Raw genomic sequence first — 26353 nt, forward strand, 5'->3', positions numbered from 1 at the left:
ATAAGGTCTGTATCTTGCATATCTCAGGCAGTCTTCAGTTCTTCCTCTCTCCACACAGGCTACTTTGCCAGCTTTCCTTCACATTCCATCTTTCCTACTGCCATTAGGACTCATTCCAAACTCTGAGGCTGCTTTATAAGGCACTTTATGATCTGGCCTCTGTCTACACCCTCAGCCTTCTTCCATCTTCTCCTATCTCTACACCTCCCTCCCCTAAACGTTCAAAAAGGAAAAGAACAGGCCCAGTCTCCTACGTCTGGACTTTTGTCTGTAAAACCATCCCCTTCCAACTCTTCTACACGAACTCTTCACGCTTCCTTGTTCACATCATTCTTCAAGTCTCGAGACAGATAGCACTTCCTCAAAGATTGCCCCTAACCCCCCAGTACATGGGTGTTTCCAAGAGCCCCTGGTGGGTATCATTATCACAGCGCCTACCAACATTCATTTCAAAATTGCCGTATTAGCTTATATGTTTCTTCCACTAGACTACAAACACTGTGAAGGCAGGAAGTGTGTCTTATTCTTGGTATAGCATGCAACATCTGGCATATCGAACTTTGTTCGGCACCCTTGCGGGGAGCCCATAAAAGTTCTGAAAAGTGTGTACCTTTAGCAGGAGACATCTGCCTTACTGTCCTACTTTCTTGCGGTTCCAGGAATGCTCTGGACCTGTCCCTTTCCTTTAAGATCTTTAGCTTTACTTGAGAGGCTAAGGAAAGGTGTTTTTCCTGATTTTATTGAAACCTTTTACATGATCAGTGTACTTTCCCCACCTCCCTGTAATTATTTTACTACTTTCAAAACAGTGGAGGCAGTACTGTAGTCTGAGAGCCCAGATGGAACAACTTCTAAGATGCTTACCACAGAACTCCACGGCAATCTACATTGGAAGAACTCATGTATATTATCTCCTACTCTTTTCCAAAACTTTATCAGATTCAGTACTGGCTTTGATTTTCTTTTTTTTTTTAAGCTAGAAAATGAGAAAGTGCTGCTGGGCCAACGAGCCTGGTAGCAGCTCTTGAGAGAGCTGCTCAATTAGAGTTCAAAAGACATGGCTCTAGACGGATTTCTGTAAACTTCACAGACTTAGACTTGGACCAAAAACCAGCATGTGTGGAAGGAGGTTTGGAGCGGGAGTCACCTTTCTTCAGCTAATTGCTCATCACCACTAACCACAAAAATCATCACTTATGCTCCTACGGGGAGGGGATAGCCTAATAAATCACATAATTCTATACTTTTGCTGAGTGAAATGAATTTTTGCACAGTGAAAACCGGGAGAGCACCACACAAGCGCTGACTTCTGATCTTTCCCAAACTGGGCCAGCCCAGGTTTGAAACTACCCTTCTTGTGAGATTTTCCTCGGTGAAGTCGATTCTACTGGATTCAGCTTTCTTCAAGAGTCACATTTCATTGGCAAATCTCAGCCCTCCAACACAATGCATCGGACTTGGTTGAGACAGGCACTACAAGGTACATCTGCTTATGCTAACCCTAGATTAGAACTGTGACCTCTCGAGATTCCTCGGGATAATTCCTCTGTCACACTGGTACTTGGTGTCAGAACTTCAGGTATCTACATACACCTGAAGCTTACCCCACTCTATCAGAAAAAAGCTCTCACCTCTTTGCACCTAGTTATCTATGGATGCCACTCATTGCACTCTTGTAGATACTTACAGTAGATTCAACCTAGTATTTGTCAGACGCCTAAATTACAGACACTAAAAAACAGACAGCGATGAGTTCTGGACCTCAAGGAGCAATGCCGAGCTAAGGAGTAATTGCTCACTGATATCTACATGCAAGGCCGAATAAGATGTATCATGACAGAGATTCAACCCAGTGCTCCCAGGCTTCAAAGGAGTAAAGGATGAGGAAGTAAACAAAGACTTCATAGAAGAAGAGCCTTAGTGTAAGATTGTGCTACTTTCTATCTTTTTTACCCTTTTACAAGAGTGACTCAGGCTCATGATGTCTAATTGAAAGAAGTAAAAATCTCTTCAATCCTACCACCCAGAGATAATCAAACATTTTTATATATATCTGATATTCCAGGTTTTTCTGTGTGTCTATGTATATTTATATTTATATATTTGAAACTATATGTTATTTTAAACATGTTTGTAATATAAAGCAGATCAAGAGTATTTTCCAATGCCACTAAATTTTCTCCTATACACTTTCCATGGCAGTGTATTATTCCGTTTTAGAACTCCAGCATGATTTATTTGACCTTAGTCTGTACCTTTGGACATCTACCAAAAATTTTGTTATACTTTGTTATTACAAATGATTTTAAGTAAAATAGTGATACACGTCCTTATCTATTACCTTAGGATAAAGTTTCCTAGAAAGATTATATGTATTTCTAGGGCTTCTGATCTAGAAAGGTCAAAGTCTTGCTAGCCCATACTGCACATTTGCATGAATAAGGAAAAGGTGTCCCCTAAAAGTAGGCGCAGCACCCTGGGGAGACAGCTTGACAAGCACATGACACCTGCATGTGAATTTTTGGGAAGGTATCCTTTACAGAATACAATTTGGTGAGTCAAGGGCAGTCAAGATATGGGCCCATCATGCCTAGAGATCTTAAACAGAGAATAAGTCAGCCGCTCGTGAAAGTCCTGAGAAAGGTTTGATCCATTTATATCGCTAGCTCTATATACACAGTTGGCAATTCGTGTCTCCTATTTGTTGTTGTTGTTTTGGTAAATTACCTGCAGTGTCTTGTGCAACTTTTTTTTTTTAATGAAAGGAGACCAGTTGTTCTTTCCATGTGGATTCTGAAAAGCATGTTACCTATTATGTTGCAAATATATATGTTGCTATTGGGAGCTTTTTTCCCAAAAGGGCTTTTAATTTATTATTTCAAGAGAGTATTAATAAGACAAAACAAAAGATCTATAGAAAGGCTAGGACAAAGATAGTTCCAGTTAGAGAGACATCGGATGTAAAAGCACAGCAGTGAGAAAACACAGGGTGTGTTTGGAAAACACTGGGTCTTGAATTAGATCACAGAGTATGTGTAGGGGGAAGGTCATAAAAGCATGGTTGTAAAAGACTGGAATTAAATTGGGTAGAGTCTTAATTCACTTGAAAATGGGGAGCCATTTCTGTTTTTGCGTAAGAAAGTGATACAATATGACCAGAAGTATAGAAACTGGTGGGACCTTGGGTGTGGGATGGACTGGAGGGGGAGTGACTGGATGAGAGGTGAGCAGACCAGCTGGGAAGCAGAAGGAATACTCCAGGTGAGTTACCTTAAAGCCTGTATAAGTGGGGCATGAGGACGAAAAACAGGGAAGAAACACGAGACACAATTTAGTTGAAGGATAGAGAAGAACCAAAGAGGAGCACAAGCTTCGTGCCTGAATGACGGAAATGATAATGTCCTCAGCAGAAACAGGGGAAGTTTGAGGAGGGAGGTGGGAGATGATTCATTGTAGATACACTGAGAAGGGTTAGACGAGGAGGAGAGGAGAAAATATGGTAGACGTCAGCTTTGCTTGTCTTCCGGAGGGAATTATAGGCCTTTGGAAAACACGGCCCTGGAACATTTACTTTTCTTCCCTTGGTGCCTAGGAAAAACCCTGCTCACGTGGGCAGCTAAGAAGGACTCCTGACAACAGTTTCCTGAGACTTTTCCCCTTCACATTGATTGCTAGATTTGCCAACACCTTACAACAGTACCTCTTTCTTCACAAAGTTAGGACTCCTTGTTCTCAATTTAGCGAGAAGGAATAAAACATAGCAGATTGTGCGGAGGTGGATTCCCACCGCAACTTTTATTTCTCATTGCAAATGTAATCGAAGCAGAGAGGATGGAGTTCAAATCCCACTTCTTCACCTTGTTCACAGATGAACATTACTGATAAGGTATTGGGTACTACTGCCTCATAATTTCCTAAATTTTGATCTGCGGCCCAGAACTAGTTTCAGATACAACCAATTACTGAATGGATATAGATTTCAGAGACCCTCACGATCTGGTCAGAAGGCACCCAGATAACCGGGGGTCTCTCTAAAACTGCTTATTTAGCAGATTAAGAGGCAGTAGTTTGAGAGGCAATGAATAATGCTTCTCTTTACAAGAGTCAACTAAACTTTCTTGGCTTCAGCATTCCCATCTGTAAACCAAGGAGGCTGGAGCGCTCTCAAATTCTATGTTGGACTTGAAATCCATCCATCTGTCCATCATCCAACTTCTGAATGCCAACAACGTGTAAGAGTTGAAACCCCATTAGTGTAGTTTTCCACATAATGCCACTTCTTACCTGATCATAGTAACGCAGGTAATATTTCACGACATAGTCCACCAGATTAATTCCATTATCCTAGGTTTAAAAGAGAAGCTTAAATGAAAATCATTCACACGAGACTGCCATATTACATAGTTGAGTACTGAAATCTCAGGTTGTGACCCTAATACTTTTAATTTGTGATACCTGGTCCTGATTCCGTTTGTGACCGGCAAGATTTTACTCTCCCCTCTTTGTCCCATCACTTTTTTTTTCCTTATGGCATCTATACAAAGAAATGACATTCTGCTCTTCTTTGTGGGGTAAAAAACCAAACAGATAACCCAGAAGAGCTCTGCAGTAATGGCCAAAACAAACAAACAAACAAACAAACAAATACACACACTGTCTCATTATTTTCTGGCAGAAAGCCAAGACAGGAGGGAGTGGGGGAGTGCCAAAGGGAACCAGGGACTAGAACAGAAAACCATCCCTCCCTTCCCACCTTTCAAAAAATGTGTGTTCTTAATGGCGTGAAAAACAATCAGGACAGCTTAAAAGGAACGCCATGCCACTTTATGACCCTAGGAGGCCGGGGGCAAGCAGGCCCTCCCACAAGGCAGCCTTTGTGTCTTGTTCACATGGGTCTAATTCTAATTTGCCTGTGTGTTTCCCCTCCCTTTACTCCCTTGCTCCCCGTGGGATGCCTAGATATGGGCTGGTTGTTTCTAAAGAGGGAGCTCTGCAGGGGTGTGGAGCCAAATGATAATCGGGCTCAGAGAGTTTGACAGGAGACCCCCAGCCCAATTGTTGTGGGCAAAAGAATAATTCAAATGCTCAGCTCAACTGGTGATTCAACAGTGCTCCCTACTCAAGAATGAGTAAATTACAAGAAGCCAGCACTAAATTCAAACAGATTCAAGCCCTGTGCTCTGACTGATACTGCATTGTATCTGTTCTCTTCCCTCGTTACAGTTCAACATCCAACTGTGTTCTTTTAGAGCAAAACCAACACTGGGGGTTTTATCGTCTCATTAAGATCAAACATGAAAACCTTATTTTTATTCAAAAGTCAAAAGAAAGCAAAGAAAAAAGTATTGTTAGAGGGAGAAAGAAGATGAATGGAGCAACCAAGAATTTTTTTTTAAAATTAAAGGTATAGAAGGAATATGATGGCAAATCACAGAATCTAGTTATGAAAAATAAATACCCGACTTTTGACGTCCTTGAGTTTGGGCAGAATTTCTAAGCTATATCCATCTGCTTGTCCCCGAGTCCTATTTCCTCCGTTCATATAATTTCCAAAAGCCAGAATGAGAGCTAAAATATCCTTCACACTCTTCATGTGCAGCAAGCCCTGTGATGGCAAACACCGATTATCACAGAGCTGAACTTCAAAGGCACCTATGCTCTTTCAACAACAAATATTTACTGAGGACCCATCAGACTGTCTGGTGGCATGGTGCCAACTGGATTGGCAGGTGGTGACATGGAAAATACACTTTATTAAGACATAAGAGTCAACAAAAATACATTAATCAGTCATCGTATTCCATCCTTTCAATGAATAATGAACTATTTATGTCTTAATACTGCAGATTAAATATTACTATTTCTATTCTTACTTCAGCCAGTTTTATTTTTTAAGTATTAATTTAAAATATTTGTGAATTGCAAAAAGAAAGTTGTTATAGTCAGACTTTTACACTTGGTGACTTCTAAGCAGAAAGCGTTAAGTTTAATATCATGTGAAGATCTGTTTTTGGACAATGTATCCATATAAACAGTACCGTTAAATGTAGGATAGGTTTAATAGCAAATCTATTCTTCTTTAACCCTGGGTTTACTCCTCAGAGGTAAACTACAATGATACATCTCAAGGCCAAAGGCTGTGTTTATCAGTATTTGCTGCTATGTCTCTTACCTTTAACAATTTCAGTCTACTTAGGGTTTCCTTCACCTTCTTGTCCCATTTCTTTTTTCTTTTTTTTCCTCAAAGTGCAAATTTTTAAAATTGCTACCTTTTCCCCCTTCTCTAGAATCTTAGTTGACTTTATTTCTTTTATTTTAGTGTAAAGAAGGAAAGACAAAGGTAGCTCTAGGCCAACCTCTCTTCCTGCCCTTTAGGGTGTTATTAGAGTGTGTATATTATACCTGGGAAGTATCTATACTTTTTTTAATGAAATCTTTTATATTTTGGAAGGAAAAGAATCATGCCTTCAGGTAAGAACTAAATACTCCAATATGTGTGGAGAGGATTATCATGTTCTCAAGGGCATGAGTCATTGTGAGAAAAAAAACAAGTATTAGAATTTACAAGGAATACCAGTGTGGTAAAGCCAACAAAAATGTATTTGTCCACCATCCACGATCATAATCATTTATTTCGCCTATCAAGCGTCTAGGATCTTTTTATTTCACTGTGTAGACACATTTCAGATGATCGGATGCATGGGTCTAATGCAAAATCTCTTGCAATCCTGTCGGTCTAGCAGCAAACAAACTAACTATTTAGGTTGGTTTTGAGTGGGCTAGTACGCACATTAGAGAGTATCTGGAATAGCTAAGAAGACATCTACAGAAGTGTCATTTTTTCCCCTTCGCCTCTCCCTCACTCACCTGCACACACACGTATTCATGCCTAGGATGATCATAAAAGCTATACTTAAAAAAGCACACAATTTAAGTCCAAAGGTTTTCTACAAAGGGACTCCAATTGATTCTCCCACTCCCTCCTTCCTCTTTTACCCTCAATAAGGGCAAAACTAGTCTCTAAAATTAGACAGCAAACATACCTTCGAAGCCCTTGTGATGATCTCTACCTTTCGGTGCAAGGAGGTGATGCTCTCCGAAAAGACAGATCTGAAGATTATGCACTGGGCCCGTTCAGCAAAATTTGGGATCTGGGCTAACTCGTGTAAAAATCTGCGGAAATGAATAGTGAATCATCTAGCTTCATATACGATCACAAAGGAAAAAAAAAAAGACAGCTGAAAAAGACTCATCTTACTTGACAATGTCAATTTAACAATTGTAAAATATATCCCGCAGGCACACTTAAGGAACTCCAAGGGTCTGTGTTCTATTATTGACAACAAAGCCATTTTTCAAATGGGTTTCTATGGTGGTATATAAATGTATGGTGTACAAATTACTTGAGGACAGAAAGTTAATGCAATTATACTGTACCACAGCAAGTTATCTCCTCCTATGCAACTAGGAGATTAAAACCAAATAAAAAGCGTTACCTTTAGCGTATGAAAATAAATACATAATGAACTCCCTTAATAATGCAGTATTCTCTAAGGGTCTATTTCACACAGGCAAAGTCAAGTGAAGGCTGGAGGCAAATGTCTGTAGAGAAATGACAAAATGTCTCTTCCTGAAGTGAGATGACTACTATTTCTTGCTCACTGAATTAGATAATAGTCTATAGAGGCCCTATTCTACAGATATTTGTTTACTTTTCCACATCAGCCAGGAAGACAGAGTTCACAGCTCAGTGCTTGGAACAAAGCAGGCACTCATTAAGCGGACATCAATCTTGAAAACTATGGTAAGACAGATTTTGAAAGCTAAAGGTGAGTACTAACCTACACACAGAAGCTCACTGTCTGAGCAGCTGGGCACTGGTGCCCTTTGCAAAATTAAGTTGGAAGAGCTACATACTCTCCAGGCCAACCACCAGAAGAGAGGGCATAAACTAAAATGGGCGGAAAGAGTTGGGCATGGATTCAGAAAAGGAGAGAATCCACTAACAGCTATTAAATTCATTTTGGGGCTGAAATGATGATTACCTGATATTTCTGAAAGTCTCAGTCAACGCATAACATCATTACTTTGACATTTTGCAATCTCTCATGAAGAATGCTTTTCCATAGGAGCGAAGCTGAACCCTTCTCTGTCCCGAACCCAAAGAAGTCTCCTTAGCTTATAGTCTGTGCCTTTTACTTTGCTTTTTTTAGGGAGACTTGGGTTTTAATAAGATTCTAATTATCAGCTTTTAGAAAAAATTATCCTATATTCAGGTCATTTATAATCTTTTTTCTTTTCTTTCCTCTTCCTTTTTTTTTTTTTTTAAAGTAAGCTCTATGCCTGAGGTGGGGCTTGAACTCAAGAACCTGAGATCAAGAGTCGCCTGCTCTACTGACTGAGCCAGCCAGGCGCCCCCTTCATCGTCTTCTTTTTTTTTTTTTCATGACACTGAGATGAAGCAAGGAATGCCCATAAAAGTAAACATACCTTTGTTTTAAAGTTCCGTAACTCTGATTATTATGAAAACCATGTGATGGGATTTAAAAGCGAAAACCCATAGGAATTCTGAGGATGAGATGAAAAATTATACTTTAGATGTAAATTGCTTCTTACAGATTAGTATTAAAGCACTGATTCTTTTGTGGTCAGAATCAGGGGTATCACCAGGCTTCACAAGTATAAGCAGTGAAAAGTTTGTGGGACTGGCGGCATCTGGTCCTGAGGGACGTGTTGCACTTATTCAGATAACGCTAAGAGCTACCTCGAGGGTCACGCCCGGCCTTTCTCCTCCTCCAGCAGGGACCACCAGACACTCTGCCCTGAGGAGGACCCAGATCCGCAGAGTATGTGCACTTTCTAGTTTAAATGAACACAGTGAATGAAGCATTTTTGGAGACCGCGTGAGAGAAGTTACAGATCAACATCTCAGCTCACCAACAAGGACACACGCGGAAAGAATGAAATGCTGGAGGAACAATTACTTATAACTAGTCTCAAGAAAAGGAGGCTTAGGGCCGATAGAAAGAGACATGGCCATAGGCTCACTGACTTAATGTTACCCAGGAAAGAGTAAAAAAAAAAAGAACCACAAGGTTCTCCAGGATCAAGCTTTACCGGGATTAGGAATTGGACTACAAGGTTTCTCAGAGAACCTTAAAGATCCAGAGCTCTGTGCATGAAGAAGGGACTGAAACACATATCCAGGGTTAGAGGAGGAAGGGAAGTTCCAGAATTTTACATTACTTTTGGATAGAACTGTAGGGAATGTGTCACTGAAAATTCACACCAGAGTGTCAGTCACCAAGAATGTTAGTCAATCCTTTGGACAGGTATGAAATATTTATGGTGTGTCAGGCACCATGCTAAGACCTGAGAACAGAATTTAACTTACACACAATTCCTTCTTGAAAACCTGGAAAAGAATCACCAATTACCGCGGGGTGTGGTTAAGTATTATCAGTGATGGGGCCTATGAAAGCCACATGCAGGGCATCCAAGTCAGCGCCCTGGACGGACCATGTCAGCCAATGTTCCCCGGAGCACTCTGGCAGGACACACGGGAGCAACTGTCAGGGGGAGCTCAGGCAGGATGAATGGTATTTGTGGGGGAAGATAACTAGAACTCAGATGCTAAAATGGGGCTTGGTGTTCTCACATCAAGAGTTTGAACTTTTCCCGTATGAACGAAGGGTTTTAAACAGGGAAGTAAGTGATCCTTTGGGCTTTTTGTTTTAAAAGCCCCATGGCAGTGGCTTGCTGATTAGCTGGAGGGGGCAGCGGAGTGGAGGCTGGAAGGCCTTCTGGGCCGCAGCTGCGGTGTTCTAAGAGGGCAGGCAGGGGTGAGTGGAGAGGGGACAGTGCATGAGAGAGGTACTCCAGCGGCAAGAACCGGAGTAACTGACCAAACCCAAGGAATGCTGACAAGCGTCCAGGATGACTTGCAGGTTTTTGGCTTGGACATCTGGTAGAATGTGAAGATAAGAATTACTGGAGACATACATTTGGAAAAATTATGATTTTGTGTTACTTTCTGTCCCAAAAGAGCCAGGCAAAGGCTTGAGGGAGAGCACCGTAGCTCCTTTCCTGTTTATCTGGAAGAGTACCGGAGGTATCAGTAACCTCAAAGGCTGTGAGGCCAGCATCTGATAAATATCTGATTTTCCTCAGCTGCGCTTTATACCCTCCCATTAGGGCAGGGAGAAGCACTCTTTTACAAATCCCCAAGTGTAGGTCTTGGACACTGGGCCTTGGTACTTATGAACCCGTATAGACTGATTTCCTTTTGGACTGGTCTAACTTTATACCCTAGGCCAGTTATAAAGAGGACTACATAACCACAAAGAAGCCACAAACTGGGGACCTTCCCATTGTGTCCCAGTGTAGGCTTATTTTCCCAGGAAGGGCTGGCCACTCCAGTCCGTCTTTAGGAGAGAAGCTCAGCACACGACATTGTGTGGGTTCTGCAACTGTGGCGGCAGCTCGGCTGACAGGGGAACGATGCAACGTGGCCCACTGTTTGGAGGGACTAATAACATTCAGTCGATCATCCCCTAGACCCCCCCCACGGTACCATCTCAGGTGTGTGTGGACAAGAGCCGTGGACACAGCATAAGGTATACTGTTCTTCTACAAGGGTACACTAGCAGAACCTCGTTTCACCAAGTCAATGTGTTTTCTTCGTGAGGGCCCTCAGGTAACTGGGGACCCTAGTGGAGCGTCCCAATAAGCTGCACCTGATGTCCTCAATCTGGGCCACAAAAAGTGTGTGTTTGGCCTCATCAAACCCAAGAGAGCCTCACTTCACCTCCCCACCATCCCAAGGCAGAATGCAAAGAGTTGAGGGCCATTCTTGGAGGGAGTGGCTCTCAGACAGCCTGGGCCCAAGCAGACGACCTCTACGGGAAATGGCATTCTCAATCTGGCACTGGGCTGCGAGAAAGCTGATGAGGTGAGTGATGAGACCACCCTCTCCGTGCTATGATTTATAGGACTGGGCATCACAGGGATCTTAGGAAATCGCAATGTTGAAACTATAAATGATTCATATTTTCCAGTATGTAAAACATGCTTATAGTCAACTAACTTGGAGCCGGTGGCAAGGAAGTTGCCAGGAAATCGGACTCTGGCTAAAATCAAACAGATGTCGCACTATGCAGGAGGTCAAGGGCAAAGGTGAAAGTCACTCAGGCTTGAAGTCCCAACCTCTGTGCAACCGAGCCTGAGCACGTCACCTCACCAGGACAACACAACAGTCCTCTGTGCTGTCAGTGATAGCTTAGCATCTTTGGGGAGCCATTGCCGTGACTATTTACAAACTTGGAAAATGCTCTCTTATCCAGATCATCAGTACAGAAAGCAGGAATCATAAGTTTATCTGTTAATTACCTGCCAATACTATGTGTTGTGGCAATTAATCTTCAAAAATAATGCTAGAAAGACATTAACCCAAAAGGAAAAGGGGAACACTTCCCATAGCAGAAACCCACTCTTCATTTCACTGGGTCAGCCCCTCTCAGAGCATGGGGCAGGAGTTGGCAAATTATAGCCCACAGGCCAAATTCAGTTCATCATGTTTTTGTACGGCCCACCAACTGAGAATGGTTTTCATATTTTTAAATGGGTGAGAAAGAATCAGTTGAAAGGTAACATTTTATGATGTCTACACAAATAATATAACATTCAAATTTCAGTGTCCCTAAATACACTACTGATACACAGTCATGCCCATTTGTTTACACATTGTCTATTGTTTACGTACTTGTAACAAAGCCTAAAATACTATATGATCCTTTACATGAAAAGTATATGAACTCCAGGCTTAGAGATCATTGCTCAGTGTAACATAGTTGGTACTACCCAAATGCTTGATATGCCCTATTGTCCTTGTTGAATGTTTATGTTCCCCCAAAATTTATATGTTGAAATCCTAACCCCCAATGTGATGGTTTAAGGAGGTAGGGCCTTTGGGAGGCAATTATGTCATGAGCGTTGAGCCCTCATGAGTGAAATTAGGGCTCTAGGAGTAGAGACACGACAGCTTGCTTCCTTCTCTTTGCTTTCCGCCATGTGAGGATACTGAGAGAAGTTGGCGGTCTGCCTAGAAGAGGGTTCTCACCAAAACCCAACCATGATGGCACCCCAATCTCAGACTTCCAATCTCCAGAACTATGAGAAATAAATTTGTTTCTAAGTCATCCAGCTTAGGATACTTTGTTAGAGCAGTCCAAGCTGACTAAGACAGTTTTCAAATACTCCCCATGGCCTTGTCGGTGTCTAAATATCCCATTATTAGTCACTTAACGTCCAGTTGCTAGCACCTTATGGGAATTAATTTATTATTAGGAATCATGACCTGGGAGTGGACCACAGGACTGGTCAGGTGGAGGAACTGGTAGGGAGCGTAGCTCAAATTGATGGGCCACAAGGGCAGTAGAACTCCCTTGCACTGATTGACAGGATTCCTAGCCTTCATGAACTAACCTAGGGCAGGGTGGGGGTGCGCTAGAGAGTGGTTCCTGGCCTCTGTTCCATGTGAGAACAATTCATCTAAGGTTCCCAAAATGATCACGAAGGCTTGCCAATAACTGAGTAAACCTAGAAATCCCCTACCCAGTCATTTTGTCCAGGCAATCCAAGGGCAGTGGGCATTCTAGTAGACCCAAGGGCAAGCCATGAAAGTTTCAATACAAGCCATGGAAACTTAGATGTCTCTAGGGCTCACTTGTTGCCCTACACCTGACTGCTCAGTTTCTGCTGTGTTTTCTATCCCCTGCCTCATCTCCAAGCTGAGGGGAGTGGCCTGAATTGGACATGAATGAAGCATTCAAGGTAGTGACAGGCAAAGAATCCCTCTGTCCACTCTGGACCCATTCCACATCCTCAGTCCTGGGCTGTGAAAAGGTAGATAGGGTCCCGGGGCTGCAGAGTCCCATACGCTTATCGGTGGTGTGCAGACTCCAAGAGCCCAGCCAAGGCAAGAGCTACTCCATTCCCCATCAGAGGTCCAGGTTTTCAAAGACCATGGTGCCACAGCCCAACCCAGAGAGCAAACAACTCTAGAGAGCGACTAGAGAGAAAAACAAGCAGATGCGAAGAGGATGGAAAGGTCGTCTGTCCATTGGGCAGAGCAGGTGGAGGGATTTGGTGGGAAAGCTGGCATGTTCAGGCTACAATTACTGGATACAACATTTAGGAAAATCAATTTGAATTCTGTGAGTCTGCCATCATCTTTTTAACTACATCAGCAAAACCTTAAACAGAGCAGTGCCTTCTTCCTTCCTCAGTTACCCTTTTGGCCAGAATGTTTAGTCTAGGAGGAATTAACAAGCTGCTAGAACGAGAACAGCAAATCATGAGGGGTGGGAAGAGGGATTGAGACATATTAGATCCAGCAGCACAAATCCCCCGGCTGCTTTTCCCGGCAGTCAGGTCATTCTGCTGCGTGCAGTAGGTCACGGGGAGGATGGAGCTGTGACTTAGCTCACTACACAGCTGAGGTGTGATTACTCAGAGCTGGGAGGCAGGCGGACAGAGATCGCACTTGGCCTTTTGGCCTAACAGAAAAGCATTCAAGCATCCTTACTGCTCGGGTTTATCCAGCAACTTCAGTTCTTCTTCTTTGGATGTCTCGTAATACTTCCTTATTTTAACCAGTTCGTCCTCTTGGGCTCTCTGGGTTGAAACAGAAATCAAACAAAGCACAGAAAAAATGAACGAGAATCTGTCCAAAGCAATGTGTCTCCAAGTGTGGTCTCTGGACCAGCAGCACTGGCATCACCTGTTTCTAGTTAGAAATGCAAATGATTGGCCCTATCCTGGTCATAAGAAGCTCCAGGGGTGGGGCCCAGCAAGCCCTCAAGGTGATTCTGAGCCATGCTAATGTTGGAGAATCACTGGCTAAACCAAGTGGTCCTAACAAGCAACTGCAGGGGGATCCAGGACGTAGGATTGCCACCTTCAAATCCCCTGTCTCTTCCCATGGAAGCAGGTTATCAGTTGGTTGTCCTTAGTATTGATTTCCCAGCCCTTAGAACAGCCTCCTAACTTACGTATGCTCCTGACTTTTTAAGTTCTAGTCTCCACCTTCTCTTTTTCTGAATTGTGTGGACACTAATCTGTACGGCTTTTTGGCATTTAAGTTACATTATTTTCTCAATTTGTCCAGTGATTTCAGTTGCAGGCAGCTGTCCTCAACTGTAAGCTAATGAGTACTGCCCACGTGCACAGTCCTGAGCTCACGGCAACGACAAAAAGCATCTAGAAGGCACTCTGCCGGGGCGCCTGGGTGGCTCAATCCATTGAGCATCTGCCTTCTGCTCAGGTCATGATTCCAGGGTCCTGGGATCAAGTCCTGCCTTGGGCTCCCTGCTCAGAGGGGAGACTGCTTCTCCCTCTCCCTCTGTCCCTCCCTATGGCTCCTGCTTGCTATCTCTCTCTCTTTCTCTCTCCCTGTCAAATAAATAAAATCTTTAAAAAACAAAATAGAAGGCACTCTGCCTTTTACAAAGTCCTTCAATATCAATTATTGTATCTTTGTTTTTCATATGATTCTACCCAGGCTCATACTGAGTACTGGATAAAGGGCCTGACTCAGAACCTCTCTTTCTCCCACAATAGCCATGCTGCCTTCCAGGTACTAAACAAATGCACTATTAGCTCCCAATGGCCTGGTATTTGTGCACCTTCCTATTAACAAAAGCCTTACTGATGGAACGTGAGAAGTTTCCACCCAGTTGTACTAAAGAACTCCTGATATATACAAAGGATGTGAAAATGTGTAGGGAACTGGCAATGCCACTAGGTTCGGTTTTCACACTCTGGAAATTTTCTATAAGGGACTTAAGGTCCCAGGGGACATAGCATTGAAATGAATCATTTTTTTTTTAACTTGGTGACCAGAGAATATTATAGAGCTCCAGGCAGCTCCTGGGGAAATGCCGCTACTGCAGTAAAGAGAATCTGGTTCACTCTGTTTTCAAATCTTTACAGAGTCAATGAATCAGAAATGTTAACAACCATGGGAATTCTAACTCTCCTATGTCATCCTCTCAAGAGAGCCTAACAATTCTACTGGTTATTCCACATATAACCCAAATTTAAAGACCACATATGTGTACAACACTGTTTATTTTCAAAATAAATTGCTACTGCTACGTATAGCGAATTCTGTTTTAATACAAAGACCAGATAGAGCCCTTCATAAACCCCATTGTACTGATGATCAAACAGGAAGTCACTTAGCAGCCAATGGTAGAGTGGGGCCTCAAATCTAAAACTGCCTGACTCTAAATCCAAAGCACGCACCCACCATCTTACACTACTTCCCACATTCAACGTCATTAGCTCAGCGGATCTGAAAGCAACCATCCATGGTGGTGTTAGTATTCCCACTCCTCAGAGGAAGGCACTGGTGTATGCCAACAGTAAGCTGGTAGCACAGCTTCACCCACTCGGACAGTAAGCCGCAGGGCTGGGTTCCATGGCCTAGAAGGGGCCTCCGCCTTGAACCACCCTCCCACGCAGGTGTACAAAGACATCTGCTAACCCAGATACCACAGTGTGGTCGGAACCCGCCGCTTTTCTCACATCTGCTCTCATTTGAGTGTACGTTTATAGACCTATGCCTTAATCTCGCCCATGCTATGTCAAAATCCTTACTGCCAAAGAACATGAATGGCTTAGCGATTTTGGGGTGGGGGGCAGAAGGAGTCACATATAACCATTTTTTAGACCTTAACATTTTTTTAATTAGTGAAGATATGAAAATCTGAAAACTCTGCCTCTGTATGTCTTTGATACTCACATTTTCATATAAGGCTGCCAGGGTCTCCAGATCAACCACAGAGTCATCCACATTGAAAATGGCTGCCAAGCACCCAAAGAGAGAGAGGAAAAAAAGATAAGAGGTTTGATTAGACTCCCCCATACTAACAAGCTAGCCACGCTCCACATCTAGCTTCTAGGCAATATAACACTGCACTTCCTCGCACAAGTTGTGTCTTTCAGCCTGTTCTTGCTCCCTTTCCTCTTGTGCCAGGGGGGCTCCGATGAACGAAGCCAAAATGGTTCCTATCACTGGCCTGAGCCTTGGCCCTGCCTGGTTTAATCCCTCAAGTTCTGTGTCCTTTCTGCAGTTTAATTTAGGCTCTACAGGACAAGTGTTTGTGCTTTAAACCTAAATCAGTTTGTGGGTTTGAAGCACAATTTTAAATCTTTCTTCCCGGCTGGTAATTGAAGAGATTTAGTACCTACTGCACCAGAACTGACTCTTGCCCATTACCAGGAAGAGAGAAAAAAAGACAATGTAGGCAAATTAAATGAATTCAGGCATGTGATTTTAGGCACCTTTCCATGGCCACTGCAAACATCTTGTTTGGATTAAAAAGACAAGAAAAAGCAATAATTGCATCAATGGCAAATTAAGATTATGGAAACCTCCCATGAGTTGTTAGTCTAAGGCAAGTTCTCATTCCCATGGTTTTATTAGGATTCTACTTGTTGTTCTGCATCTTTAAGTCATTTAGCTGTTCACTAATATGATTATGATTTCACCTAGGGAGATTCCTTCCCATATATACTGGGATACAAACTTTGAGATTGTAAAGCCTTAATGGATTTGGCAATCAAAGTGTTTGAAATAGGCAGCTCCACATCTTTAAATAATTATTCAAAACTAATAAGGTTTGTTCTCCCAACCCCACCTCCCTTCTCTGACTTTACATTGTGAAATTAACCAGCACGCTAGTAAATTTTCTCCGTGGCAGGCTAATTAATTTTATTAAACCAACCAGTGATATTTAGAATGCCTTAAAATTTTGCTCGTCAACCATTATTCTGTTCATTGGCATTACACCATGGTTTTTGGAGAAGGTAGGGATCAAGGTAAAGGGCAGGTTCCTTTCAAACTGTTTTTGTGCCTTCTGTAGCGGAATCATATGAACCCCTTATACGATTTTAACAAAGTTAATTAACTGAGCTAAGATCATGTAACTTCACAGAACACCGAGAAATGTACTTAAAATTCCTTCACAGGCCAACTTCTCTAACTTAGGGTTAATCAGCAAGCTATTCTTAGATATCGGAGAGTGTGGAAAGAAGAGGTTAACATGCTAGTGACAAAAGTTGGCTCAGATTCCACTAAGACAAAGGGAAATCACACTTCTAAAAAGCCCAATCTGAAACCACAAAAGAAAAATGTAGTTTGAGGGAAGGATGAAAGAATTTACCCTTGGAGGATGATTATTTTGTGTGTGGAGATCATATGAATTCACGAATTTATTAGAAAGACCATGAATGTCTACATGTCATGTGCTTAAAAAAAAAAAAGCCAGGAACAATGCCTCTTTTATGTCAATTCCAATATTCTCCTACAAAAATTGGCCAACAGGAACGCAACAAGAAAAGGTAAAGTTCTACCAACAGTTTCTCAGACAAGTTCTCTTCTAAACTAACCCTACATTGTAGGTACTCTATCTGAACTGCAAGTTTAGATGTAACTGAGTGATCTTAACTAACAAGAAAGAAATGACCTGTGGGTTGTTTTTCTGGTGAGTAAATATTTGTTTTTTAAAAGTTAATCAGTCTGGGTACCAGATATGCAGTTTGACAGGTTGTATGGGCAGCCAATTCTTCTCTAGTATGCTAGGCAGCACCAAGATAATATCTAGAGGATGGGACTAGAGAATAAGCATGGACTCGAGACATTTATTCATTCATTCACCCAGCCCTTGACTAAATATTTGTTGAATGTGTATTAAGTTCTAGAAACTGTTCTAAAATGCTGTGATTATATAAATCAAAAATGTGTTAGAGGTTCAAAACACTTGATTTCAGAAATTTATACTGTAGCTGAGGGGACAGAAAATAAACAAATGATTTCAGATAACAAAGTACTGTGAAGAAAGTAGAGAAATGAACAACATTAGGTAGGATGGTTGATGAAGGCTTCTTTGAGGAGGCAACAGTTAAGCTAAGAGCTGAAGAAGTCAGTTCTGTAGATGTCTGGGAGAAGAACTTTCCAGGGAGGGGTAACTGCAAAAGGAAGTTTCTTTTTCTGATGAAGGAAGAAGTTTAAGGTACAGAAAAAGACCAAGATGACTGTCACTCACTACGTGATCCTGGCAGGTTAAAGTGTCCAAGCCTCAGCACATTCATAAAATGGGTGTAATATCACATGTTGAAAATATTAGGTTGAGGCATATGTACGCTCGGCATAGCACCTAGAGCATGGTATGAACTCAAAATGGTACCAATGAACGATGACTATTATGATTTTAAATATACACACGGTTAATGTGTTTTAATGCTTGTTAATGCCTTATCTCCTTTAACATCTGGAAAGAATTAGAGAAAGCCGACTATGGAGTAGTTTGTGTTATAAATGAAACTTTCCAGAATTCATGAGCGTTTCAGATAGGAGTCGTTGCTATTAAACCCATTTGGTCCTTCACAAAACCCTGCTAGAAGCCCAACTTCAGGAGGCATTATTAATAGTCAAGGTATATGCACAAATAGTTATAATTATAGAACATAATGCCTTAAATGTCTTAAGAGAAATACAAGGTAACTTTGGGTCCATTCAGAAAGTCAATCTCATCTGCATCTCCAATTTCCATCTTTCCCACCAAGCTACTGTTCGTTGTACCAACAATGTTATTTTTTTAAACCATGGTTCTCACCATTTTACTCTGATGCTTACAACACCTCATATGTCTTTCCTTCAAATAGCAGGTAAAGTTGAAACGCCTTGGCCTGATGTGTAAGCCCATTCCTCTCTGGCCCCAAGCTACACTTCCAATCTCATCCCTTACCACTTGCACTTCTCCCAGATACCCTGTGCTCCAGCCTCTTGGGGCGACATAACCATGGCTTCCTCCCTTCCTATGCCTCGTCCCCCAAGGCCCAGGGGAAAAGTTTCCTGCCCTGGAAGGAACCCCTTAATCTTCAGATTCTTAAGTCCTCCCTCTTTTCCTCTCCATGGCCACGCATGTTATTTTACACAGGGGAGGGAAGTCTAATGAAGAACCTGTGGTATGGTGTGTAGCAGAACAGAACAGTTTCCCTCCTCTGTTGGACCACAGAAGCCCTGGAGCCAGAGATCATGTCCATGCATCTTGATAACCCCGGCACCCGGAATGGCACACGGGCTGTGACAGGGATAAAAAGTGTGTGGGTGGGATAGAAGCTACAGGAATCCCCCAGAGTCCTTCCGTTGTGTATCAGGAAAACTTTCTTGATAAAGAGAGCATGTGGTCTTGAAAGAGAAAACAGAAACTTTAAAAAGGGATAGGATTTTGGCAGATGAAAATGTTGTCTTATGAGGGGTGTATCTGAATTAGGGTCGTTTGCTCACGCCCATTAGTCCCTAGTTAAAAAAAAAAAAATCAAAGTTTAGTCAGTCGAGTTGTGTTATCACGCCCTCATCCACACACTCAGTAGACACACTGTTTGCCTGAACAGTCCGTACCGAAAAATGATTAAGCTTCACAAGTAAATTTTCTCATTTTCAAGGACAGAATAAGGAGAATAGCTTTCCCTTCATTCTGAACCTCCAGAACTGTTTTAAAGAGCAGTGTCACCTTAGGTAAAAAGGTTACGAGTAAAAATCCATCAGTTATGTTGCTTCAGGCAGACATGTGCCAAATTCATTCTGAGCTAGGACGATCTGTAAATTTATAACAAGTGCCAGTGAACAGAAACTGGAAGGATGTGAGACGTTTTGGATGGAAGAAGCAGGGGCAGACAGGCTCACAGAAGAGCACGCAATGGCAGGGAGTTCACTTTTGGCTGGAAGAGAGCATTAATTCTACTTTGGAGCCAGGTCGGGTATTCTGAATGCCGTGATGAGGGGCCTGTAACACTCCACATCCAGCAGGGAGGCGCTGAGCAGCTACGAGTAGGAGAGTGAACCCAACAGAGTGACATTCCGTAGGACATGTCGAAATTTGGAAAAACTGGTTTAAGAACCTATTCCAGTGAACAAGAAGTAGCCAATATTGTGGATAGAAGTCACAGGACCAAGGAGCAGGCCACGACAGAGTGCTACAGAGTGGTATCCCTAACTAGCCATGCGGCTGAGGAAACTGGAGTTAAAGCCACCTGAGATTTTGCATCTAGACTTGGAGGAAGAGCTTGGGGCCATCCACAGAAACAGGCAGAAGGGCTTAAGAGTTGGATGTGCCTGTTGATCTTACCCCAAGGACCTGGGGGAGGAACGGGAGAGAGGAAAACTACCCATGAAGGAAGAGTTAGATAGACCAATTTAGGGTCAACGCCGTCCATGTAAGGATCTTAAAAACACAAGTCAAAAAGGGAAATAAAATTCAGAGGTGGAAGAAGCATTATGAAGAGATATCCTGGTTGAGTCCAGGAGCTTAAGGAAATTATTAGAATTCTATTATTTCTCTTCTACAGAGTAGCCAAGGAAGGTTAGGTTACTGGCCAAGGGTCTACAAAGTAAACAGGCAGACGTAATAGGACTCCTACGAGAGCTGTTCTGCATGTACGTATTTCTGCCTCCTATTCACCAAGAACAGTTTAAGTTCCTACATTGGGCTGGAATCAATACCTGAAAATTCTGTTCCCCAAATATTGGCACAGTGTATTAGAGAATCAATTCTTTTTTTTTTTTTTAAAGACATGCATTCTTTTTTTTTTTTTTTTAAGATTTTATTTTTTCATTCATTCGACAGAGATAGAGACAGCCAGCGAGAGAGGGAACACAAGCAGGGGGAGTGGGAGAGGAAGAAGCAGGCTCATATCAGAGGAGCCTGATGTGGGGCTCGATCCCATAACGCCGGGATCACGCCCTGAGCCGAAGGCAGACGCTTAACCGCTGTGCCACCCAGGCACCCCAGAGAATCGATTCTTGAAGGCACTTATCGTCAAACTTATAAGCCTTTCATCAACCCATTTAATTAGTTAACTGGTGGTTACAATAGAGAAAGAAATCAGTCACTGATTAAATTATTTTTGGAATTGCCTGGGATCAGGTAGCTCCCTCCATTTTATGCTTTAAAAAAACACACTCTGTCATTCTTGCTCTGTCTCTCTGTCTCTCTCTCACACACGTACACACGCACATACACACACATACACCTTTTATCTTATAAGTTGGATAAGCGAATACCAGCCTACATAATTCTACAGCATGCCTCAAAGCCCTGATACAGTAGTTCCAAGCCATGCTAGCTTTTGTTCCCATCTGTCTAGGACTCATTATACCAACACTCCTGCAGATGGTGTCAGAAAGGTGAAGTGTCAAATCCACAAAGGGGAGACCCCAACAAGTCACTGCTACTGCAATATCAATCATTGCTGGTGGTTTTTACTTTTATCTCCCTCTCTCCTTAGTTATCCCCACTCACACTGTCAGTTCAGTTAGAATATTTCACCTACACCTCACAATATGTCTAAAGGAAATAGACACACGCTGTGAAAAGCTGGTAATTTTATTGGGTTCCTTTACCTTTAAAAATCTGTTACTTGGTCAAGTCTGGTTTCTGGGCCCCTTTTTTTGCAGGGAAATTGAGGCAAACATTTTTATGTGGTCCTCTGGTGCCTGCTCTGTACTCCACGAATTACATACACAAGGATCATTAGAGTCGTGTTTCGCCCATTAAGATATAATAACCGTCAGCAGGGACAAAAAGCAGATCAGTATCGCAGATTGAAACTAACAGGCGCACATAAAAACTACGTGCCTGCTTCAGGCACAGGCACGGGGTCAGGGTCTCACACGATAGGTAAATTCCCTCTGTGGGTCGGAGGCGGCTTTTCACAAGACCAGGGTAAGGAGAGGGAGCACGCAGGAGCTCTCTCAGCCCTCCAGCCATTTTTAACCCTGAAAGCTTTTCTATCCCCGGGTGCGCCATTTCCAAATAAATAGAACATGACTGCGCTGTCTGAAGGGCTGCTAATTAGTAAGAAACAAGCAGTTACCAAAGGAGCTGTTCTTGTCGACCGAAGGAGCACCTTTGGGCAAGAAACACGTGGAAGACTGAGGGGGGGAAGGCACACTCCTAAGTCTGTTAGATTAGCCAAAGTCAATCTGGCTGTCCAAGGTGTGGAAGATGCCGCAGCAGATAGGGCTGGGCTGACTGACTCAGCTTGGGCTGTTGTTGATTTTAAAAATCACCTCTGTGCAGCCCAGTTTATGCCTCTTTGCGTTGCCTTCAGTAAGGAGTTGGCGTGAACACCTTGCACAAAGTGGGTGTTTAATAATTGTTTGCAAATGGACTAGATTTATTCTCGGCCCATGAAAGCAAAGATTAATAGGATTACTTGACTCTATTAGTAGAGATTATTTTCTTAACAATGTTGACTTCCAAATGGCCAAACCAAAACTTGGCTGTTTTGCCCAAATTACTGATACTCTTAGGGATTCCTAAATATTCAACTTGTAAGGGAAAGAAAATGAAATGGGGACCGTATCAAAGAAGGCTTTAGATTTCCAAAACTCTCAGGTAACCTAACCCTCAACACTCCCACAAAGCAACTACCCTGACCTCTACCAAGGAAAAGGCAAGGATGTGGGGTCATGGAACGAGGCCCTGGTAGAATCTGAGAGCTGAGGAAAGGCACAGCAGGAACATCTCCCCACAGGCTTCCCTCGGAACAATGAGGTCATCGCAGAGAGGGATGACCAAATTCATGATAAAACTGGGTACGAGGTGGAAAGCAGGGGGCCTGGCAGAGAGAAGGGTGGAGTGAGGGAGAACCTGCCTCCACTGAGAGCTCTGGAACTAGGTCTCTTCGCCATCATCAGCATGCCTTCTTTTCCCCTACTGGCCCCTACGTCCCACCTCCAGCACCAGGCACACCTGTGCGGATAGAGGTTTGCACAAATCCTGGCTCTATACACCTCTCCAGATCAAATGCTAAGGGCACCAATTACTAAAGCAGCTTAAAATAACCTCTGTCTACTACACCAGAGGGTGGGTATAGTAGGCAGACCTTACTGGGGATGAATACTTGATAAATTAATTGCTGCATTTATTGGGCACTTCCTGTGTTCTAAGTGTTTTACATTTATTTGTAGGAGGTGGGTGCTATTGCTGTCCCAGTTTTACAGATGATGAAACTAAGGCATGAAGTTGCACAGCTTGATTTCCCAAGCTCAGCTCCATAATCAGATTTATTGGGCTATGATTACACTTCTATTTTTAAAACATATTTATTTATTTATTCGAGAGAGGGAGAGAGTGCATGTGCATGTGAGTGGGGGGAGGGGCAGCGTCAGAGAATGTCAAGCAGACTCCCTGTGGAGCGTGGAGCCCGATGCTCAGTGCTGGATCCCAGGACCCATGAGATAGTGACCTGAGCTGAAAATAACGGTCAGGCGCTCAATGGACTGAGCCACCCAGGCGCCCGATTGTACTTCTTTTATCCTTTATAAGTGTTAGGCTATAAATAATCACTCCACCTAAAATCCTCACCATCTTAAACAAACAAACAAAAATCAGTGAACCAACTACCCACAACAGCTTATACTGACACTTGTCTCTAAAGGGCATTGCGTGCTTTTTACATTCAGCAGCAGCCTCCTAGTGGGAACCACATAGAGCCCATGTACAAAAACTTCATTTGTGTATTACACACATCCATAACCTCACCATTATTTAATTATCACTCATACTTGATTCAATTCTACTATGCTATCTCAATATGCATAATGAAACAATCCCAACTTTGTCAACTATTTGCAGTTATTCAAAATAATCAGCATTGCAGTTAAAATCATAGCAAAAAGAATTTCTAAAAAATGGAAACGTGGAAACTGAAAAGGTATTGTCTTAAAAGAAAATATAAATATAGGGTGCCTGGGTGGCTCAGTCAGTTCGGCTCAGGTCATGATCCCGGGGTCCTGGGATCCAGTCCCACATCGGGCTCCCTGCTCAGTGGGGAGTCTGCTTCTCCCTCTCCCTCTGTTGCTCCCCTGACTGGTGCTTGCTCTCTTTAAAATCTTAAAAAGAAGAAAATGTAAATATCAAAAGAAAATAAACTCTAGAGCAATATAAAGTCTAATTTTCTTGAAAAGATATGAGTAAGTGCAATTTTTTTTTTTTTTTAAAGATTTTATTTATTTATTTGACAGAGATAGAGACAGCCAGCGAGAGAGGGAACACAAGCAGGGGAAGTGGGAGAGGAAGAAGCAGGCTCATAGCGGAGGAGCCTGATGTGGGGCTCGATCCCGCAACGCCGGGATCACGCCCTGAGCCGAAGGCAGACGCCCAACAGCTGTGCCACCCAGGCGCCCCGAGTGCAATTTTATACTGCATGCCAGAACAGACTAAAAAGGGAAGCAAAGGCACAGAGAATGAAGAAACACAAACAAAAGTTGCTTCCAGACCCATAAAGAACAAGAACTATCAAGGGACCATATTTAGTCTTCCCTACATTGCCAAATGCCTGCTAGCGTGGCATGTTAGCTGGTACAGACCTGAATTCAGGCTCTGATGGAAACAGGAGGCAAGTGTAAATGACACAGTGAGAGGAGCTGGCTGGGGCGTGGAAGAAACGACAGTCGCAAAAGAGACATTTATCTAATCGATTCCAAACACTCATAATCACTCAATCTTATAAAGAAAGCAAAACTCCCAATTCTCACCCATGTTGGGGCATGTACTATGCCTCGAGGTGCCCATGGTGCCATTTTATAGGTGCAATTAAAATTGTCCATGGTTCAAACCTCAAACAAGGGCACAGGCAGAGAATTCACAAACCTCCCCTCCTTCATCCCCTCCATTCTCTGTAGGGCAGTGGAATGAGAAACAGTTTGGGTTAAGCTGCTTCTGTTCTTCCATTAGTTCTGGTTCTTTTAAGCCAAAATTACATTCCAGGCAGATTGGATGGTTTCAGCCGGTTGCCTGAAGGTAAAGTACAAAGAAATGCCACCCTCTGCTTTCCGGACTCAGCTCTGTGAGTGAAGGAATGTATGGTGGTTTAGAAAGTGGTAGGTGGGAACCCTGCCGCTCAGGTGTTTTAGACTCAGTAGGAGGAAGAAAAAGGTAGGAAGGGAAGGGAAGGGAAGGGGAGGGAGCTATTGTTTCCATTCATCGAGAAATCTTTTTAAAAATTGAGCTCTTTCAATATTTAATAAGTTGATAACCCCTGGCACCTTCATTCAGTAGGTCTGCAGGTAAGGAGGGCATGTCTCCTTTGGTGGGTAAACTCCTTACATGGCATCCTCACTCGTTCTTTTGCTTTCAACAACCTGCGATTTTGGGGGCCCCAATTAAATGATGTTTTCTGATTCTAAAATCTGGTTTTAACTAAACTAAACCTGACAAAATAAACAAGTTAGCTTCAAAAGATTCCTGCAGAGAAACTCCAGAAGATAATCCTTGAACAATAAGAAAATGGCAGAGTAGACACTTTGACTGCCAGTTCAAGTTCTCCCATCAGCCATGGAAGGAGTTAAAAAGCAAGGACAGTTGAGTCAGGTTTGCCACGGCACTGACCTCCATAAATTATAATAGGATTTATCAAGGGACTATTTGAAATGCGGATTTAGATACACTATTCTTAATAGTTGAGTTGCGCCCTCTTTATATATTGAGCCTTGAGATATTAGCCAATGAGAACCCAAAGCCATCAAAATTAAAATTACCAAGACATTTTAAAATAATATTAATCTCACTTCAGCTCATATTTTGGCACGTGTTTTATAATGTGAATATTAGATCTGTCACACATTTACATGGTAGACATGTTTCAGAGAACACGGCTTGAGAAGCAGGTTCTGAAACGTTTTACTGGTAGGGGTACGCAAGAAAAATTTTGGAGACCACCTGCCTTCAGTATAGGGTCTTCCAGGCTAGAACTAGAATGTTCTTCAGGAAAATCCTAGATTATCCGTGGTGAATTTCAGATGCCTGGTAAAATTCATTCTGTTTTAGACACCCGGCATTAACCTTGACAGAGGTTTCTAGAAATTATTAGGTAAAAGGGAGCAAAGTCGAGGGAGCATTCTCAGATCTGGATTTCAGACTCCCGGCACATGACTAACTGGCATCCTCTCACATTTTGATTTGGGACTCCTAAACAGAAAGATAGTCTTTGATGCAACCGAACTCCCAAACTGAGATTCTGGGCTGGTAGGAACTAAGCTGAAAAATGTTTTATTTTGATGTTAGATTAAATATTATAAATATAAATTCTGAGTGTACGGGAAATTCCAAATGAATGCCAGGAGGTTTCTGGCACCTCGTCTGTTGCAAGGCATACAGAGGTTTATGTCAAGAACAGTCAACAGTAATTTTCCATCTCCCCTGGGAAAAGAATGAGAGGAAATCACTAACGTGGAATGAAAACACTAATTTGCAATCATGTAGGCAGTCACTGTGTCCAA

At 42.6% G+C, this 26353-nt stretch overlaps 1 protein-coding gene across 6 annotated transcripts in view; it reads right to left on the bottom strand.

Moving 5' to 3' along the window:
• FMN1 (formin 1) overlaps positions 1-26353 on the bottom strand; it is a 412618-nt gene that overhangs the window by 127240 nt on the left and 259025 nt on the right. For all 6 annotated transcript variants that reach the window (XM_034661208.1, XM_034661207.1, XM_034661209.1 and 3 more), the window contains 5 exons: positions 15806-15867; positions 13586-13674; positions 7044-7173; positions 5459-5605; positions 4285-4344 (listed from right to left, as the gene is read on the bottom strand). In XM_034661208.1, coding sequence (XP_034517099.1) covers positions 4285-4344; positions 5459-5605; positions 7044-7173; positions 13586-13674; positions 15806-15867 — 488 coding nt within the window. The remainder of the gene's footprint in view (positions 1-4284; positions 4345-5458; positions 5606-7043; positions 7174-13585; positions 13675-15805; positions 15868-26353) is intronic.

The sequence above is a fragment of the Ailuropoda melanoleuca genome, chromosome 5 (assembly GCF_002007445.2).
Source record: "Ailuropoda melanoleuca isolate Jingjing chromosome 5, ASM200744v2, whole genome shotgun sequence".
NCBI classification, from domain to species: domain Eukaryota; kingdom Metazoa; phylum Chordata; class Mammalia; order Carnivora; family Ursidae; genus Ailuropoda; species Ailuropoda melanoleuca.